Source organism: Anneissia japonica, unplaced genomic scaffold (genome assembly GCF_011630105.1).
Source record: "Anneissia japonica isolate Jap-2015-1 unplaced genomic scaffold, ASM1163010v1 scaffold287980_len571666_cov165, whole genome shotgun sequence".
In the NCBI taxonomy this organism is placed as follows: domain Eukaryota; kingdom Metazoa; phylum Echinodermata; class Crinoidea; order Comatulida; family Comatulidae; genus Anneissia; species Anneissia japonica.
The window spans coordinates 356,839-377,108 of NW_022720008.1; the positions used below are offsets into that span (position 1 = coordinate 356,839).

The 20,270-nt window shown below is 34.1% G+C and overlaps 2 protein-coding genes across 3 annotated transcripts in view; both read left to right on the forward strand.

Moving 5' to 3' along the window:
* Window positions 1–2,688, forward strand: part of LOC117111153 (dynein heavy chain 3, axonemal-like) — a 5,243-nt gene extending 2,555 nt beyond the window's left edge. Inside the window, exon 3 of the mRNA XM_033254022.1 lies at window positions 2,449–2,688. Within this exon, the coding sequence (XP_033109913.1) occupies window positions 2,449–2,688 (240 nt within the window). The remainder of the gene's footprint in view (window positions 1–2,448) is intronic.
* A 3,192-nt stretch (window positions 2,689–5,880) lies between these two features.
* LOC117111172 (dynein heavy chain 3, axonemal-like) overlaps window positions 5,881–20,270 on the forward strand; it is an 87,153-nt gene continuing 72,763 nt past the window's right edge. Inside the window, exons 1-21 of one of the 2 annotated variants that reach the window (XM_033254047.1) lie at window positions 5,881–6,004; window positions 6,569–6,689; window positions 6,943–7,132; window positions 7,286–7,481; window positions 7,905–8,030; window positions 8,845–9,031; window positions 9,588–9,767; window positions 10,057–10,478; window positions 11,640–11,824; window positions 12,145–12,335; window positions 12,980–12,991; window positions 14,763–14,994; window positions 15,152–15,363; window positions 15,655–15,746; window positions 15,877–15,991; window positions 16,433–16,549; window positions 16,815–16,994; window positions 17,132–17,268; window positions 17,886–18,087; window positions 18,202–18,408; window positions 18,898–19,012. In XM_033254047.1, the coding sequence (XP_033109938.1) occupies window positions 6,000–6,004; window positions 6,569–6,689; window positions 6,943–7,132; window positions 7,286–7,481; window positions 7,905–8,030; window positions 8,845–9,031; window positions 9,588–9,767; window positions 10,057–10,478; window positions 11,640–11,824; window positions 12,145–12,335; window positions 12,980–12,991; window positions 14,763–14,994; window positions 15,152–15,363; window positions 15,655–15,746; window positions 15,877–15,991; window positions 16,433–16,549; window positions 16,815–16,994; window positions 17,132–17,268; window positions 17,886–18,087; window positions 18,202–18,408; window positions 18,898–19,012 (3,424 nt within the window). In that variant the 5' untranslated portion in view covers window positions 5,881–5,999. The remainder of the gene's footprint in view (window positions 6,005–6,568; window positions 6,690–6,942; window positions 7,133–7,285; window positions 7,482–7,904; window positions 8,031–8,844; window positions 9,032–9,587; window positions 9,768–10,056; window positions 10,479–11,639; window positions 11,825–12,144; window positions 12,336–12,979; window positions 12,992–14,762; window positions 14,995–15,151; window positions 15,364–15,654; window positions 15,747–15,876; window positions 15,992–16,432; window positions 16,550–16,814; window positions 16,995–17,131; window positions 17,269–17,885; window positions 18,088–18,201; window positions 18,409–18,897; window positions 19,013–20,270) is intronic. The other variant, XM_033254048.1, reaches the window with a different exon arrangement.

Below are 20,270 nucleotides of genomic sequence, written 5' to 3' on the forward strand. Positions count from 1 at the left end.
TTTTTTATGCACCGATTCTGTTCCAAATCTTCGCGGCGAAAACTTGGGGCCCCATCCATTCCCATTGTGATTTCTGATTTCGTTAATTTGTTGAAATTTATTTACTCAACTGACAGCCATCTCATTGAATGAGGTCGGCGCTGGATGCAAAAGATCGTAACATGGAGGATAAACAAGGAGGTTCTACACGTCTGCCTTGCCCTGGAGTTGTTATTTTGATAAACAACTTAAATAACAACTCCCGGCCTTGTTTATCACATTTTATGGCTGAGCGAGCGCCATAGTATATTGGCTTAAGATAAGAATTTTTGTTTCATTGCTCTATGTCATCGTGGAAATCACATTTTTCGTGAAATTTTCGGGATATTTTTAAAAATCGGGAGATATTAATAAAAAAATCGGGAGGGCGGGAGACGGCCTAAAAAATCGGGAGAAACCCGCGATTTTCGGGAGACTTGGGATCTCTGATATAGTACATTCATGAAAAGAACTTTCAAGCAGTTCAGATAGAAATATCTAAATTATTGTAATATGATAAGAAGGATCAAATTAATATAATAATAAAAAGAAGTACAACAAAAATTGTTACTTAAATCGAAGCTTTAACTAAGACATTATTCGTATTTCGAACCATGGGATGCCTATATCATGCTCAATAGAAATATACAAGCATACGCACAACATGGGTTTATGTCGGCTATCCTCGATTGACCATGATAAGGGCATGTGCAGTTCAAACCATGAATTGGCTAATTTATATCTGCGAATAAAAAATTACACATGAAATAGACTTTCGTCAATCTATACTGCCTGTATCCTAGCAACAGGGATTAGATGAGTATGAACCCCTAAGTGTAATATATTAGTCCAAAGTTCAGGCATTAAGAGTCATGCACAAAACACAAGCTGTTTTTGATTCTCTTAATCTTAAACTCACAAATCAATAAAATCATCGAATAAAGTGTCATACATTGTTATGATAACAATGAAAGCTTGATCCATAAAAATATTACTTGGTATATTGTGTATACCTACTGTAGATACTGTACAATAGAAGAGAACAGCACTGCAATGGTGGTTTAAAGAATTATATTTACATTTATTTATTCATCTGTTCATACTTTATATATTTCTGAATTGAACATGTGGCAACGACTAGCCAAACCAGTCACTCGTTGCAAATTGTGTTTCAGAGATATTGGCCAAAACATGCTGAAATGTCAAAATTTTTGAAATCTATTAGATTGCACTATAACTACCTTTATATCTATATATCATGATATGCTGTGATTTTTCCCCTTTTTCAATGTTAAAACTACAATTTTTAACAATTTGTTGATGGTTTCTGCCCGAGAAATCCCTGCAATCTTAAACTTTGAAGGCTGATTTCTCAAATATTGTTCTTTAAACAGCTGCATGTTTTAACGCTTGTAACTTCATAAGGAAATGTGACCGGTTTGGCTTGTCTTTACCAAATGTGTACACTGTAGCCTATCAGATCAATCAACACAAATGCAATTTTTGCCATGTTGTTGAAATGGCAATAAAGGAGTATTGTATCGTTTCGTATTATACATACTATACTTCTGTATCAAGGTTCTTTATTAGGAACATAAACTTACAAAAGTTATTTCTTCAGCTTTTGAAAACGATTTGAGAACAGAAGGCAGACTGTATTTTTAAGTTACAACATAAATATCATCTATAATACTCTTAATCATAACTTATTTATTATTAATGTTGATTATATTATTATTATTATTATTATTATTATTATTATTATTATTATTATTATTATTATTATTATTATAATGCTATATACCATAATAGAATTACAGTCAAAAGATTAAAAATATTTTTTTTTTCATGAAGCTTAGATTTCTGAAATATGCATTCATGCAATAAATGAGAAAAAGAATTCATTGTCTTAAGTAAACTCTTGAAATGTGGAAGTGTGTTCTCTTTGCGCATGTCTGCAATGTTTAACTGTATGTACATTTTTATGTAGAAATAATATCTTATTGTATGCATAATGCAATGTTATATCGTGTAAAACTTATGCTCCAACATGTACTGCACAGTATGCCTTCACATTAAGCATCATGGGAGGATCCATACTTTTTCAAATTTAATGTGGTGGGGTGGGGCACACCATTTTCAGAATAGGTGAGTGAGTAGTACTAATTTCAAGCAGTTCAGATATCGTAAATGATAAGTAGCGTTAATTTCAATATATGTGCTGAAATTTTAAAGTTTAGTGGAAAAGCGGGTAGGGGCACGTTCCCCCTATTCTCCCTACTCCATGGAATGTGCTCCTGAGCATGGTTGTAGCCGAATAGAGTAAAAAATATACAACCTAAAAATATATAGAACTACAAGATTTTACTGCATAATTATATAAAGTTAAACTACACAATTGTAGTTATTTGGGTTTTTTTTACACTGCAGATTGTATTACGTAATAGTGAGCATCCGCCAATAATGAGAGGGAAGTCGTGGACATTAGCTTCTCCTTTCAAAGAACAGAAGTACCACCGTACCCCCAGTGAATCAATCGCTAACAATTACACACCGTCTGCGAATAATCTGAAAATAAGATCGCTGCCGAAGATCAGTTTAGCACGGTCCTGCACTCAGCCATCCATGACCAAGAAACGGAGCCATTCACGTATCCTTCGCAATTTCTGATTTTATTTGTTAAATCCATTTATCACATTGCTTTTGTCCTTTGGGTTCGTAGGTTTGGCTGTACCCAAGAGTATAATTAGATACATGTTAGGATTTGGGTGATTTATAATGAAATTAGTGTGACCATGTCCAGGGTAACATTCAAGTACTTTTGGAGAATTCTGGTAATTGATAATTATGCAGTGAAATAGAAATCAATGAATTTAAATGTTGAATGTCTACTCTCCTATATAAAATTCTGTTACATTTCTATTGTAAAGTGTCTGACCAAACCCACTCCACTTCCAAGTATCGTAAGAGACTTTAGTCTAGGTAGAGAATCTACTTTACTATGTATGTTTGTCTTTGTGAAGGGATTGCCACTTTTAATATAGTGATTAAGTTTGCTATTTGGTGTATCCTTAGCATTTGTATCTGTATTATAATTGTATATCAGGACAGTCCTGCTCTCCAATCTTTATTATGTTTAATATGTCAATTTGAAATATTCTTCTTGCAATTTAATCAACTCTTTACAGGTACAGTATATAATTGTTTTACCTATATTTACATTAATTGTTTTGTTTTGTATATTTTCCATTCTAAATTTAATGTAGACTGTCATATAACACTCACACCACTAATAATATTAATTTTATGTTTTGAAATTTTACAACTCTGTGTCGAAGGTAAGAATATAGGTGTGTGCCAGTTTTTTAATTATTATTATTATTATTATTATTATTATTATTATTATTATTATTATTATTATTATTATTTTAATATTTCAAATTTATTTGTAACCACTTTGGCTGCCTCCATGCTTAAGTATGGCTTTGTGGGATCTGCTTTGGGGTTTGAATGTATAAAGTGTACTATAGGAAACAGAGCCTGTCTTAATTCTCTCACTGATGCATCCCATGTAACTTTGATGGTACACCACTTTGAGCATGTACCCCTTTAATCTTCCACTATACGTAAATTATAGCATGAAGGCGTGAGATTACTTGGAGTTTCACTCTTTCACTCAAAAAACAATCTGCCAAGAAAATTTCTAATACTTTACTTGTTTTGAAATATTTTTCATCTGATATTATTCTACTCAGATTAACACACAGCTGTTTTGCTATTTGTTGTCAGGTTACCAATGACGACGTTGTCCTTAAGTGAAGTATCCATTTAATCGTTTATTTTCATTCATGTCATCGGAACAGTAGCTATTAAGTAGCTTCTTGATTATTACAATTTGCCATCTGAAGTGCTCTACGATGTGCAAGGTCTATAGTTACTAACTTATTATTAGTCTACTGAATAATCAAAACATAATATATCAAAATGTCTCCACAGTGTTAATGATATACAGACAGGGTTAATGATATACAGACAGATTTAATGATATTCAAATAGGATTAATAATATGCAGACAGGGTTAATGATGTTCAAGTAGGGTTAATGGTATTCATATAGGTACTGATATGCAGACAAGGTTAATGATATTCAATAGAGGTTATGATATCCAGACATGGTAATGATATTCAAATTGGGTTAATAATATGCAAACAGGGTTAATGATGTTCAAAAGTTTTAATGATATGCAGATAAGAAATTAATTTCATTGGTAATATTAATAATTCACTATAATTAGGATAGGTTGACACATCTTAAAAAATAGATTTGCAATTAAACAGAAATAAAAAACCATGAATAAATTTTGAAGGTAGTGGAGCAAGCAAATCTTTTCCAAGTCACTGGGGCTCATAGGGCTGGAGCCAGTGGCGTATCTAGGGGATGGCCCCCAGTCGTCCCACACCCCCAGTCGCCCCCCAGTCTCCTTCCCCAAAAAAAAAATCACGGTCAAGTAGTTAAAATTCACCTAAAATCACCATATTTTGCGAATTAGAGCTCCTCAGCTGATCATTGAGCAACCCCCCCCCCACTTCACCGTCGCAACCCCCAGTTTTGTTTAAAAATTTATAATGGTTTGAGACCCGTTTACAAATCGTAGGGTTTGTTTCACCATACAATGTATTCCCGGAATTAATCTGTGTTTTGGTTCTTTAACATTGACTGTCAAAGAAATAATTCTATAATATTACTTAATTGTTAAAATTATCATTATATGGTGACAAATAAATAATACCATAATATTAATTTTATTTTTATCATAATATTTTTTTATGATTGTTTTTGTTGGTATTGTTATATCATTACTGTAATAATATATTGTACATACAGTTTATTACTTCTATAATTTGTTCATGTTTCATCTTAAATTGTTATTTGATAATCTATAGTAATATGTAATAAAATATAATCATAATTTCATTAAAAATAATATTGTTATTTCTATCCATTAAATTACCATAATTTTCTAGCCATTCAATGAATACTTTAAAAAATCTATTCTTAATGTAACCAACTCAAAACACTTTCACAGAAAGTCAACTTCGATTAAATTTCCAACTCAATATCCATTAGAAATCATTGACAAATGAAATTTAAGACACGACTAGATTTTCACTAATGTATGCTTTAATAACACCTGGCAGGCAAGGCCTCATTTCTGTGTTTAGCATTGTTGCGCATTCCTATGCCCTTGTATTGATTTTTTTCTCGGCCTGCTTACTTGCACATTTCCCTGTACGTCTTTGAGGTTATTTATCGCCTGAAATCAATGTGTTATTGTGATAGTATCTGAACATAAAGTTGTTTCAATAACAGTACTTCCTCTCAATTGCAGCGCGCAAGGTGTGCGCATACCTTCATTGATTAATTTTTGTCTACTATGGATCTTAATTTCTCATATCTATTACAGATTAACTGGCTCTGTAAATACCAAATTGTTTATTATATTGAGTGGGAATTCTTTTCAGTGGTTTAGTATTTCTTGGATTGAATTTGATAATATAATAAACTGTTGATATGGGATTTAAAAAAAAAGCTGAATTGAATAAAATAAATATAAGTCTTGAAGATACCAGGCAAATGTGTAATTTTATTTATTGTTTTACCTATTTTTTTCCCCTTCTAAAATGTTTCATCTGTACAGAATTATTGTAATAAGATAAATATTGAATATACAGTACTTAAGGGTTTACACACCTAATAGATAAATCAATACTCGTGTAATATCTTGATAGACTCTGCTTTCTTAAGAGGAAAACAACTAGATCTTGAAACTCGATTTCCTTGACCACTAATAATTAGCAAACCGGTCACCAAGAAATGGAAAGACATCACCAACGTCACCAAGGAAACTAAAGCAGATTTCTCCACGTGCCAAGACTTTCGTTGGCAAGAAAACCGGTCAGAATGGGCACACAAACAATAACATGGCGTAAGTTAGGCAGGAATGCATTAGAATGTTGAGGTGTAAGCCTCTTCTGGGAGTTGAGTGTAGGGGTCTAGCATGAACCCTCATAACCTCAGTTGATATGTTACTGTGTATGAATTATGTTTAGACACACCTACATATTAGGTAGTAATTTTCTTTTATTTTTTGCATTTTTATTCTCGCTATCCTGTTGTAACTTTGATTAATAAAAAGGAGAATGCAACACTGTATCTTGTTTATAATATTTTATGTTAATTGTTTTTAATTATTGGAGTATCTGTGCATACATGGCTACATAGAGAGAGTGGACGCTCACCCAAATACCCCTTATGTAGTATTACTGTTTTTCTGGTTATTTAACTATCTGGTGTCATTAATTTCCTTATTTTGACTTCTTGTGGAGGGGTGACATGAGTGGTTTCCTGTAAACAGATACTGGCACTTTATAAATTTTCAGTATTATTATTATTAATTAAAAATTTTGTAATTGATGGATTAATATTATTTTAAATCTTTAATTTCTGATTGATATTAAAATGAAATATTTTTGTTTTGTATTATTGCTAGGCTCGTCCCTGTGCCACCTCTGTCTCGACCTATGACCCCTATGGAGCAGATGGACATCATACTTGAGAAAGAGATGAAAGAAAATGAAAATGACGGAGAACCAAGTGAAAGGGACTTAGAAGTGAGAGACAATAAAAATATATAACTTTTTTTATAGTATATTGCAGTTAATTTTACAACCTGGGAATTTAAAATGATAAACAAGAGTTTCTGCTTTTCAAATGTTATGTAAAACATAAAAAACTTCTCATTTTAATTACATTTTTTAATTCAATTTATTTTTTAAATGTTCTATAGATCACTGTTTCAAAAGTATTTAGATTATTATAAACATTTTCCTATTAAATATAAATGCTGTTTGTTTGCTTCTACAGCGTTATTATTACTACATAACCAAAGGAATTGATTCATCGATGTTAGCAGCGCCCCCAACCAGTATGATAGGCAATGTCAGAAGTCATGTCCCGGATTCCTTATTGGAAAATAGTTCTTTGCACAAAATGGTAGAGACTCTGGAAAAGGAGATATTTAATGATTACGATTTCAGCGCACGAAAAGCAATTGGTGAGTAATTAAAGAACTTGCAACGTCAACAAATATCAAAGATCGTTTTTATTTATTTCATATTTTTTATTTATTCATGTGTTCATCCATTTGGTCTATTTTGAACACTTAAAATTGTTAATAATATTAATTAATTTTTCGTTTTGTTTATAGTTGATTACATATTGAAAGATCAAGAAGAGAAGGCACGTCTTCACATCGACTGGATCCCAAGCGTGTTTCCTCGGAGGATCACGAGGGCGCCGGTCCCGTGGCATCATACATACGGCATAAGTAAAGAATACAATGAATTACACCTGTTTACAACCAATCCTATGATGCTGGAGCTACACAACTTATGGCATGAAAGGTAATGGACATAATAAGCATCTTGGAAGCTGTGAATGTTAAATTTTTATATAGAGGGCACTGTTTATGAGGTTAATACAATGTGGATTAAGAGACAGCCATAATCTACTGAAGTATTATATGTTTGTATGCATGTAACAATTTATAGTGCAATGTTAGGGGCTGAGGGTTAAAATTTTTTCTCTGCTTTGCATTTCTTCCCACATACGCAGCGGCTCTGTGAGAAAGTTTGCTTGTTTCGGGACTAATCAATTTTATTTTCCTTATATAGGTAATTTTTTATGTTTATATATTTAATAAAAATGTAGTTCTCATGGTAAATAACTAATGTTGTAAAAATAGCCCTGATAGATAAAAATTAAAAAAAATTTACGGTCCGAAAATTTAAGCGTTTATGTATAATTATATTTTTTTGTGATTATAGCTTCAGCAATTTACGATTTGTACGGTTAGCAGATCTACTTTCGGCTGAGCTACCTCTGCTTCCGGAGGAGTTTGAAGTTCTTGTTAAGCAACAATGCAAGGAGGCGCATGAAATCCTGAAAACTACGTAAGTAACGAGAATATCACCACAAACCTCCGAGTGTTGTGTTTTTGGGAGGCAGTATTTGAACTTTCTTCGGATACAGACTAGTTTCGCTGAGCCAAACATCACAATTTTGAACTACGTTTTTCTATTATAAAAATGAACTCATTTTATTATGGAACTTATATATTTTTAAAGATTCAAACTGAATACAATCCATTGTAAAATTAAAAATACAGTATAATCCATCGTTTTATTGAAGCCCTTTTTTAAGGGGACACTTTCAGCCACAAAGCAAGTGAAATACTATGTCTTTTAACGCTACAGCCAGCACATATTCAGGGAACACCACTATTAAGGGGAACTTTCTTTGGTTCCAAAGGTAATCTTTGAATAGGGGTTGTACTGTGTTGTAAAAAGTGTCAAAAAACATGCATGTGTGTATAGAAATAGTAGAATTATGATTCTACTTTGTGAATACTTAACATGGATAAATCAACTAATTGCATATTCTCTCCCAAAAGAGAACACCCCTTGAAAAACAAATGGAATAGTCGACCCCTGAAGCCAAGCACAACCGATTCCACAACCATGTGTCATCCTCATTTTTTATCGAAAGCTAGAAAGGGACCGACTATTCCATTTGTTTTTCGATTGGTGGATTTTTGTAATTATTATACCCCATGTCATCATATGTGAGCTAAAGGGGTTGTACCAGAAGTGTATAGCCATGATACTTTATTATGCTCTTTATATATCAGGCAGAATTTTTTGTTATTTTTCAACACCATAGCTGTATCTGATCTTTATGTGTTTTTCATTCTCTCATATTTCAAAGGTGGATTCCAACTTGTGCGCAAATCATATCCAACTACCGCCACTTATGGTTGCACCTACACGGCCTGGAATCAACGCAGCGTCTTCAGGAATTCTTTGCATGCATAGCCGCCCTCATGTCCATCCAGCTTAGAAGCATGGTGATTGAATCGCTGGCAGACTTTCTGGAATTCTTCAAAATACACATGGTACGATTGGATAACCAATAAAATTTGAGCAAAACTTTTACGTTTGATGAATGAATATACAAATGATTTTTTGTATGAATGTTTATTAAACCTGCTCTGTGAACTCTGGAAAATCAGGATATATATATATATATATATAAGCATGTCACATATTTTTGTAAAATAAAATTTGATAGTCTGTACAGAACCTCACAAATAAAGATAAATTAAAACAATGAAAATGAAAGTCAGCAATCAACAATGAATGAAATGATGTAATTGCTTAGAAGGGTATCTCAGACATTCAAATTCAAATGAATCTTTATTGTAATCGTACATATATAGTGACTGAATGAGACAATTTACAATACAAGAATAGATAAAAACATTATAAAGACAAGACAAACACCAATATTTAGGGGGGAAAAACATCAAATATTTACATTAACTTTTAGAATACTATGAGTACTGCTTGCAGTAGATATGTTGACATTTATATTGTTAATATTATTGTGTTTGTAGCCGTTATTGTTGTCCTTACTGTTGTCGTTATTGTTATCATTATTAATTTGCTTAGGTGGGAAATGATTTTGAAGATGAGTACCATGAGCTGCAGTACGTGATGCCTCAAATCATGATAATCAAGCTAAAAGTGGAAGAGCCTAAGATAGTCTTTGATCCACCATTCAGACACTGCAGAGACATAATCCTAAGGTGCTTCTCGGAAATCATCCAATCAGCTGACGGCTTACAGAGGGTAAGTAAAATTCAACCAATCACGTCTTTTTCAGAGGTGATAGACAAATTTGCAGTAAATAATTACTGTGGTACAGATAAAAGCATTTTTTTAAAGCTTAATATAGCTTAGTTTACAGTAACTCCCTATGGGGCTACACCTGGTATGTTAACATTTCTGTAGTTAATTTTTTTTCATTTTAAGAGTCAATTATAACGATAACCATTAAATCACAGAGTCATTACCTATAAATCAGCAACCTATTTTTTCTATTTCTTTCTTTTATCAAATATGTTAACTTTTACTTTAGGTGGAGTGTGACATTTTCCCAGAGCTGAAATCACACCGTTTACTGCTAAGAACAGTGAAGTTGGAAGAGCAACTAGTAACCGATTTCATTGACAAAGCCATGGAGATCTTCAAACTGAATGCAGTTGGTCCGTCGCGATACCTCAACACGTACAAGAAGTACCACGACCTCTTGAACAACAAGGCAGAGGCTGACGTGACATCATTCCTGAAGGAACGGCATTCCCTTCAAGGATTCATGGCGAAGATTAACAGCTACTTGCAACTGAAGGAAGAGATCTCGTCGCTTCACATCACGGTTCCTCTGAGCATGTTCTGCTTGGACTGCAGGATGCTGAACATGGAGCTATGCAATAGAGCGCAAAAGCTTAAGGAGCGTTTAGTGCAGTTTGAAGTTGATGAAAACAGAAAGTTAAATAAAAGGTACCCCAAACTGAATTCTAATTTTGTTTTGTACAATATCCTATCGTGGTCTTTATCTTTTTTAAAATCACTTTTGTATATTACATTATGTAATCTTGAGGATATTTTCTGCACGATTAAAATCGTAACGGTACTGGGTTTGGTCTACAGGAGCTTGTGTTTTGTACAGGTCATTCCATTCATAGAAAAAGCCTTTAATGGTGAAAGCGTACCTGTCATTAGCCGTAGTAGCCTAGGTCAAATTAATCTTATCTATTAAAATTGTTGTATATTTAAATAATATAGTAATAGGCACTGATAGTTGAGGTCTAGCCTAGACTAGGCCTAAAACAAATGACTATATGTGAGTGTATAAAACACTTCCTTTATTCTTTCACAATTTTGCGTTTTTTTCTTCATATTTTTCATAGTTTTACAGTATACACTCACATATTCATTTGTTTTAGGACTGGTCTAGGCTAGACCTCGGCTATCAGTGCCTATTACTATATTATTTAAACATACAATTTTAATAGATAACATGGACATAGTAATTCATACTTATACAATACATTAAATTTATATATTAATATGATAACGTTAACGAATAAATAACAATAACTAAACCGTGTACATAGTGTATCACTACTGCAATAATAAGATTAACATTTTCAATCTTATAATAAATTTTATACAGCCGGTGTTATGCATTGACCTAGGCTACTATGGCTAATGACAGGTACGCTTTCACCATTAAAGGCTTTTTCTATGAATGGAATGACCTGTATGAAACCCGAGCTCCTGTAGACCAAACCCAGTACCGTTACGATTTTAATCGTACGGGAAATATCCTCAAGATAAATTTAATCGGTGCCAAAACGCAAACCAGTGCCTTTACATTGACTGTGCCATCCAGAATAAAGAAAGTTGAAATAAATAGATCATACTCCTCAATTAAGTGGTCATCTTTGTTAATCTGTGCAAAATATTTTTAACTGTTTGAACAGTTAGCACAAAAATAAGTTGGAAACATACTTTCATACCATGGCTTCCCTTCTCAAGAATAACTACATCATAAAATCGGCTTTTTACTATGTATATTTTTTATTAACTCAGTTGTCTCCTTACTAGGTACATCTGTTATTATTATTATTTATTATTTATTAATGTTTTTTTTAACAGTATCTGTAAACGTTATGATGAGATCACAGAGCGTGTGAGCGAGATGCCAGAAACCACGTCAGGTGTGGTAGAGCTCGGAGAATATCTGCGCACTGCTAGTGAGGTCACAGTTCATAAGTTGTCGGATGAGATTGATGAGGCAGCTAGTCGTTTGATGTTCCTCTTGGATTACGCCACTCTTCCATGTAAGTTTCGGAAGCGTTTAAGCCGGGTTATCCTTTTCTGCTAAAGCTTCCATTTACTTTTTTAATAAAAACCTGAATACTTACATAGTGCACTGTCTGCCCCAAAGAATTAGTATGCACACAGCACTTATTTCACTTACGATTTTAAAACAACTACTTTGGAAACCTTTTGCTAAGAAATACGAGTTTATGAAAACTTCCAGAATTGAAACTATGCCATTTTTCTATGTGGTCATGTGTGCTCAGATACTCCACATGTAGATTTTTAACTGTTTATTCAAAGACATAGAATTTCCCAATTCTTAAAAATTTTATTCCAGATGAGGACATAAAGCTGAATAGTACGGTGTTTCATTGGCCGGACCACATCCAGACCGTGTTTGAGCTGTGCCGTAACCGCCTAATGAGCCGGCGAGAGCATGCTGAGGAAGAGGTCCGTAAGAAAGTTCAACGATTTGATGAAAAGCTGCAGGAGTATAACCGTGACGTGGATCTCTTTAGAAAGAAAGAGGTATGACATTTGGACATTTGGACTTCATATACATATTTATACACATCATATCCATGTACTTTGCGTATATTTTTACATAAATCTATATATATCTTTATATACATTTATACATATATAAATTTGTTATCACCATCATCATCATCAATTATTTATGTCAACATTTTCCCTCTTACTAAGGATTACTGACTTTCATGACATGATGACACTCCCATGTTCAACTTTTTACTATCTTGAGCATCCTCCTCATTTAAACAAACTTTACAGCTTTTTTTTTTCTTTTTTTACTATACATTTTATATATCCTTTACAGACTTTTATATAGTTTTATGAAAATCATTTTTATAGTGTTTTGTTTAAGTCCAAAATTAAAGATACACATTTTCTCACAAACAGTATGTCTCAAAAGCTCTCTCCCGACTATCACATTTTCATTGATAAAAAAGTGTTGTATGCTCATATATAGTAATGATGCCTATATATGGTCATGATGTGATGTCATCATGACCATATTTAGGCATGTCACATGTTTTTGGCAAATAAAATTTGATTTTCTGGAGAGGACTTTTTTTTAACACCTTTGTTTTTTTTTAATGAATTTTCTTTTTTTTTTTAATGACATTTACTCTTTCATTTCTTTTGGCTAGCCCCGAGGCAAGGTATGGTATGGTATTATTCACTGTTGCTGTTTCCAATTTGATGGAGTTTTGTTTTACTTTGTGATTTTTTTGTAATAAGTCCATTAATCTCAAAAATATTAAATATTTTTATCTGTTATTGAAGTTAGAAATACATGTATTCAAATTGTTACTTCATACTCAACTAATTTAATGTCTGGAAATTTGGAATATCCCTGAGTCTACAAAGCACCAAGAAACTAGAGTGCAAGATGAAGTATTGTGTTGATTTATGAGTGTAAAGACTCAAAACCTTTACTGTTTAATAAATGAAATACACAACAAAAAATACACAGAAAATTGTTCTTTCTCTATGGAGGTAAATTAAATTTATTAACTATGTAATGCAAAGCAAGTGAAAAAGTATTTCAGTAATGGGAATCATGATTTTGGAGCAGCGTCGTTTTCACAGGTGTGCTAATGCAGATACCCACCCGCCAACATTAAACAACTCCAGGAGTGGAGTTGAATATCTCAGTGGTGAAGATGCTTGCCTTCTGATCCCAGGACCCTGGGTTCAGTTCTTGTCAGAGCAGGATTTTTTCTCACGACTAAAATCAACTCCACTCCTTAAGCCTCGTAAAGAGTCTTAGTTTATAAAGCATCATTCTCATCCTGTAAGTGGCAAGAGTACTTGCTGTTGGACGTGAGGGAAATAAAAAAAAAATAAAAAAACAGTTTCTACCACCAGTTTATGTGTAGGGTCTTCTACTACACCTGCAAAAGAAAGCGACGCCGCTTCCTCCAGTCATAAATTGGTCATCTGTAGCTTTACAATTTTTGGTTACCATGGAAGTGGTGGTCTAACAGGGAGACAAATTATATATTTTTTCATGGTGTTTTTGTTCTGTGCTTGACATTTCTGCTTTGAGTCAGAGGCTGTGGCCTGCATTCATGCCATAGTAGGGCTTGTAGGCCTAAGCTAAAGGACATAAAGTTGTATAATGTGGTTTCAAGAGTGCTGTGTAAGCTATGTGTGCTGTTTTCAAATGCTTTTATTTTGTTTTTGTATTTGCTGCTTTTGTTTTTTAAGATCATTTTCAGTGTTGTATCCCATCTCACTTGTTTTCACTTGTTTATATGGTCCATGAAAGTATAAATGATATTTGGGGTTTTTAGCATATTTAATTTGTTAACAATTTTTTTAATAGATAATAAATATTTTTTGTAATACAGTAATAACATATTTTTAATTATGTATACATTATAGGAAATTTACTTACAACATTACGGGGATTTTTTTATTTTCATATACATCAATTCCATCGTCAGCTGTACAATTTAACCCGTTTTTTACATTTGAGTGCGAAATCAATGCTGAACATTTTATTCATTAAATAGACTAGTAATAGTGGGGATGCATATTAGATAAAGGGCTTCATACCAGTTGGGTGATGGATATTAAATCAATTGGTACATATTGAGGTAATACATAATAAAGTGTCATTTATATCCAATGAGGTAGTGTATGTTCTTTGAAGCAAGGCTCCGGAGGAAAACAAAAGGGACGTAACCACTTTTTTTTCACCTTTTCCTCCCCCCTCCCCAAGTTTTTAAATATACAAAAATCTGTATCTCCGTACCATTCCCAAGTTTTTCATCAAATACAATATGCTTAATTTTTGTGCCATATAAAATTCAGTTCTACAACGTATCAAAAACTTTATTCCTTGGGAGCCTGACTTTAAGGTAATACATATTCATGAGTGCTTGAAACAAGAATGTTACTTTTATTAAATACTTTTGCTTAAAGATGTTGAGTATGGATGAGATGAAAGCAAATGTCGACAAACTGACTGAGCTCCAGAAGCTGATGGAAGATGCCAGGGATGAACTGGAGGGCCTGAACAAAGAGGAAGAACTGCTAGAGTGGGAGCCGACTAGATTTCCCATCCTTGCTGGCATGTTTGCTGCCAAAGCTCCTTACGACAGCCTTTGGAACACTGCCCTCGATTTTCATACACAGTATGAGACATGGCTGAATGGTAAGTCAAGTAACCTATATGTTGTGTTTGTTATTCCCTGTGAAATTACCATTTTTTTGTTTTTTTTATAGTATTTGTTTTTTAGCATTCTTGAATTTTGCAATGTGTTTGTAACTGTATAGAGTTAACTTTTTGTTTTTTATGTCGTTATTTTTAGGTCCGTTCCAAGAGTTGAATGCAGAGCATGTGACGGAGACCGTGGACAATATGTACAGGACCATGTATAAGTTGGCCAAGTCCTTTAATGACCAGCCAGGCCCTCAGAGAATTGCAAATAACGTCAAAGGCAAGATAGATAAGTTCAAGCAACACTTGCCCATCCTGTCTGTAGTCTGCAATCCAGGTATTAGGGATCGCCATTGGGAAAGGGTAAGAAATTCAATTATTTATGTAATCATAAAATGTTACAAACATAGTAAATGGTAAAAATTTTGTTGAAGAAAAGGAGATACTTTAGAAGTCTTGTCTGTCCCTAAGTATAAAATATTAATAAGGTCAATTAAACTAAGCATAGTTGGCCGTTTACTTCGAAGAGCTCATCCACCTTTGTCTTGGTAGTGTCTTACCGGACAACTAAATATTTTTAACAAAATAATACATCACATTTGTGAATTGCAATTTCACAACTGTTAACATTTGATATTTATCATCTTGATGTAGATGAGTGACGTCGTTGGATTTGAGTTGAAGCCAGATGCGGACACATCGTTCTACCACATGCTGGAATTGGGTCTTGGAAAATTCATGGAAAAGTAAGTTACCGTACATGAAAGGTGCATTAGTATAATTAATCCATGTCCGGGCCTCCTGAATTTTTGTTTTTTGCACGTGAGGAATAACGTTTTTATTTGTACTGTAATTGTGTTTGCTTTTGATATCCAGACTTGAAGAGGTAGGCGCTGCAGCCAGCAAAGAATATTCGCTGGAGAAAGCCATGGAGAAGATGAAAGGGGAGTGGGCTGATGTCTACTTTGAATTAATACCCTACAGAGACACGGTTAGTACTGCCAATTATGCTAATCATCATCATACTGTCACCAGGCAATGAAGAACAAATTAATGTCACATGATCAAGGCCTACCATTGATATCTAAACATACTGCTATTCTTCCGGAATTTTAGCATTTTTCGGATTATTTGTGAAATAAATAAAATATCTTGCGAGATCAAAGCTGTGTTGCAACTTGTTACAAATTGTTAACAGTTGAAACATTTTCTGTTAGTGCGAAAAGAGTATTAGTTTTGATCTTTTAACATTAGTAAATAAAAAGTGTTCAAAAAGAGTAATAATATTATGTTATTGATATATTCTATTATGTATTTATTATTTTATGTATTATATTGTTATTTAAATGTGTTTGGTGTATTATTATTTTTATATTATAAACATCTACTGCTGCTACTAAATGAAATTTCAACATGATTTTTTGTTTTTCAGGGAGTTTCCATTCTGTCCAGCATTGATGAGATTCAGGTAGTGTTGGATGATCATGTGGTGAAGACTCAAACCATGCGAGGTTCTCCATACATCAAACCCTTTGAACAGGAAATCAAGGTTAGTCACGATATAGCATTTTCTGTCAAGTGTAGCATTTGAACAATGTGGCCGTTTCATGACAATCAACGTAACTTAACAAAAATATAAAAGCAGTTACATCGTTTTGCCATGGAATGGTCGAATGGTAATCGTATTGTACAGTAGTTCCTCAGATGTATTACCAAGGTGTTCTACAATGGTGCCAAGAATCTTTTTGAACAGATGTACCTTAAGCTGTATTAAAGAAGGAAAGTGACAAACTCTGATTTGTTATCATTCACAGGAGTGGGAAGAGAAGCTTGTTACAATGCAGGACATTCTGGATTCATGGCTTAAGTGTCAAGCAACTTGGCTCTACCTGGAACCAATCTTCAGCTCAGAAGACATCATGGCACAGATGCCAGAAGAAGGCAGGAAGTTTGGGATTGTTGACAGCTACTGGAAGGATATCATGACAGAAGCGGTGAGATTTCCGATCTGCTAACATGACCTTTCCATTTTCAAACATCCACCTCTGACAAAAATGACAAGAGTTGCTACTTGCAACCACCAGAATTGTTAAAAACTCCTTTGTTTGATAGTAGTTGTTTTGTTTCACAGGTGAAAGACACCAAGGCGCTGGTTTGTACAGCACAACCAAACATGCTTGGCCGACTACTTGAATCAAACCAACTCTTGGAGGAAATCCAGAAAGGATTGAATGACTATTTGGAGAAGAAGAGACTCTACTTCCCAAGGTCAGAGAAAAATATAATGTTAATGATATATAAATGCTACCATCATGAAACAAATTTAATTATATTAATTATATAAATAAATAGAAATAATTACTGTATAAAGAGATATAGTGCATAGTGCCAAGACCTCTATGTGCTTCACATAAGGGCGCTTTCGATTGCTTGACGACTGCAGAACGTAATGATGTCACTACGAAGTCATCTGTGCGTGCAAGAACATTAAGTTCTCATTTTCGCATGGATTTTAGGATGCAATTTGCCAAAATTACATTGTGCTTAGGATGGTAGTATGGTCATGCATGAGTGAATCCATTCTAGCATCACATCGTCCGCAAATCGAAAGCTCCGTAATATTACCCAGTCTTTGGATCAAACACCTATCGAACACATACTCAGATTCATTGGAAAGTTTCATAATGTTGCAGCTACCCACCTACACTCCTGAGTAAGGCTTAACTCAGAGACGGACAAGTTGCTTGTCTCAAAACGTGAACTTTCAACTTTTTTTATGAAAAGCCCAAATATTTACCACTGCAACACCTGTGAAATAGCCATGCTGTATACTATTTTATGTACAAAAGCTTCTTACTAAATTTGGTTCTCTCTCTTTTTACTAGGTTTTTCTTCTTGTCCAATGATGAACTGCTTGAAATCTTGTCAGAGACTAAAGATCCCCTTCGTGTGCAACCACATCTGAAGAAATGCTTTGAAGGAATAGCCAAGCTGGAGTTCACGGACCAACAGGAGATTGTTGGCATGATCAGTGCAGAGAAGGAGACCGTGCCATTGTCATCCAAAATCTACCCTGCTAAAGCAAGGGTAATAAGAATAAGCAATTTTATTTACAATCTCTTGTTACACTGCCAATAATATACTTCTCTTTTTCATCTATTTTTCTTTCACAAGACTCAACCATTTATATTTTGACTCCAGGGAATGGTGGAGAAATGGCTAGCCCAGGTTGAAGACATTATGATTGCCAGTGTTCGCAAGGTTATTCAGGATGGTACTGTGGCCTATGCTACCATCCCACGCAACAAGTGGGTACTGGAGTGGCCTGGACAGGTTGTCTTGTGCTGCACACAGATCTACTGGACACAGGAAGTGGCTGAGGCTATCAATGAGAAGGGTGGACTCAAGGTAGAGTACTATTGTAGTTACCTACATAGAATTTTGAGAGAGTGGTATAGATTGAAGGTTATAGGGAAATGAATCAAACTTTGAGCAGCAAAATTTGTTGAGAACTTCCTGGATTTTCCAATATATGCCAAGATTCCTTCAGCAGAACTTATCATGAAAAGTTATGGAATCATCCATCCCAGCATGGTGTATTTAACAGATACACCTTACCTATTAAGTTGTCATATCATTTACCTTTCACCTTTCTAGATTTAAAAATATAAATGCAAGCTTTAGTATACATATTTGAATTTGCATATTTATTTTTTGCACATGCATATTTAGTTTTTGCACATGCATATTTATTTTTTGCACATGCAAATTTATTTTTTGCACATGCATATTTATTTTTAATAGCAAATTGCTCTCCATGATGGCACAGAAATTTGGCTCTAGTTTCATATACAGTTGTGTAATTATTATGTTTATAATATCTTTTCTACTGACTAGAAATACCTAGACAAGAGTAATGATAACCTGGCAGATATAGTTGATCTGGTACGAGGCAAGTTAGAGAAGGGAGCAAGAGTTACTCTAGGCGCACTAACAGTTATGGACGTACACGGTGAGTATTGCTTGCAGTTGATTTCAGCCTGACTAACATTAAGCTATGTTCACATCAAGCCCGGATCCAATCTGAAGCCCGGAAAAAAAATTGAGTTGCTACGTTTCTTGAACGCTGCATTCACATCGTGCACGGAACACGGTTGTTCGGGTTAAGTACGTATGCGTTCTATTGGTTCGAACCAAGCAAGCTTGTTGCTGATTGGTCCAAGAAAAATAACCGGAATCTGGGCTTGATTCATATTGCTGATGTGAGTGCAAATTTAGTAGTAGATAATAAAGCTACGTTCAGTAGCTTTATTATCTACTACTATATTTGTACTCACATCAGCAATATGAATATACATACTGATACTCAACAGTAGATTGTTTATAAATGTTCATATTACCTTTAAATGATTTTGTAAGTACCAGTCTTATGTAACTATTTTGATTGGTTAACTAAATTTGACAGAACTTCAGTATTTTAAACTCTGGTCATATAGCCACATAGACCGGGAGCCCAGAAAATTTAATCATGTGAAAAGAGACAAAAGGTTTGATGGTCTGGTCATGATAGTATAGGGCCAAGATAAAATATTCAGTATTGCTGCCGGGGCACATCCTGTACAAGCGGGCTGGGGGAAATGAAATAGGGGGTTAAATAATGCATTTAATCATGTGGAGAGAGACATGGATAAAAATAATTGGATATTACTCCCAGGTAGATACTTGCTATAATGTCACAGGTGACAGCAACTTTTACCTGATGTGACCTTAAACAGTGACATTAAAGGCCACGCCCAAATACATATTTAATCATGTGAAGAGAGACACGGATGAATTTTTTTTTATTGTTACTATTATACATTGGGGGTAACATAAATACCAATGACAGTAACTTTATCCTGTACATAAGCCCAGACAGCAGCCCCAATGGACCCATGCGGGTCTTATATAGTAGCAACATGATAAAATCAAGCAAAGAGAGACATGAATGAAACCAACTAGGAATTACTATTTGTACATTGTAGAATGCTGAAACACCGATGACAGCAATGTTTTCATGTATACGTGACCCTAAACAGTGACATTAAAGGCCACGCCCAAATGACATGTGAAGAGAGACACAGATGATTTTTTTTTTTGACACTATTATACACTGGGGGTAACATAAGTACCAATGACAGCAACTTTATCCTGTACATAAGCCCAGACAGCAGCCCTGGTTCCCAAATGGACTTATTATTTATAGTATGATATGGTCGAATCTAATAATG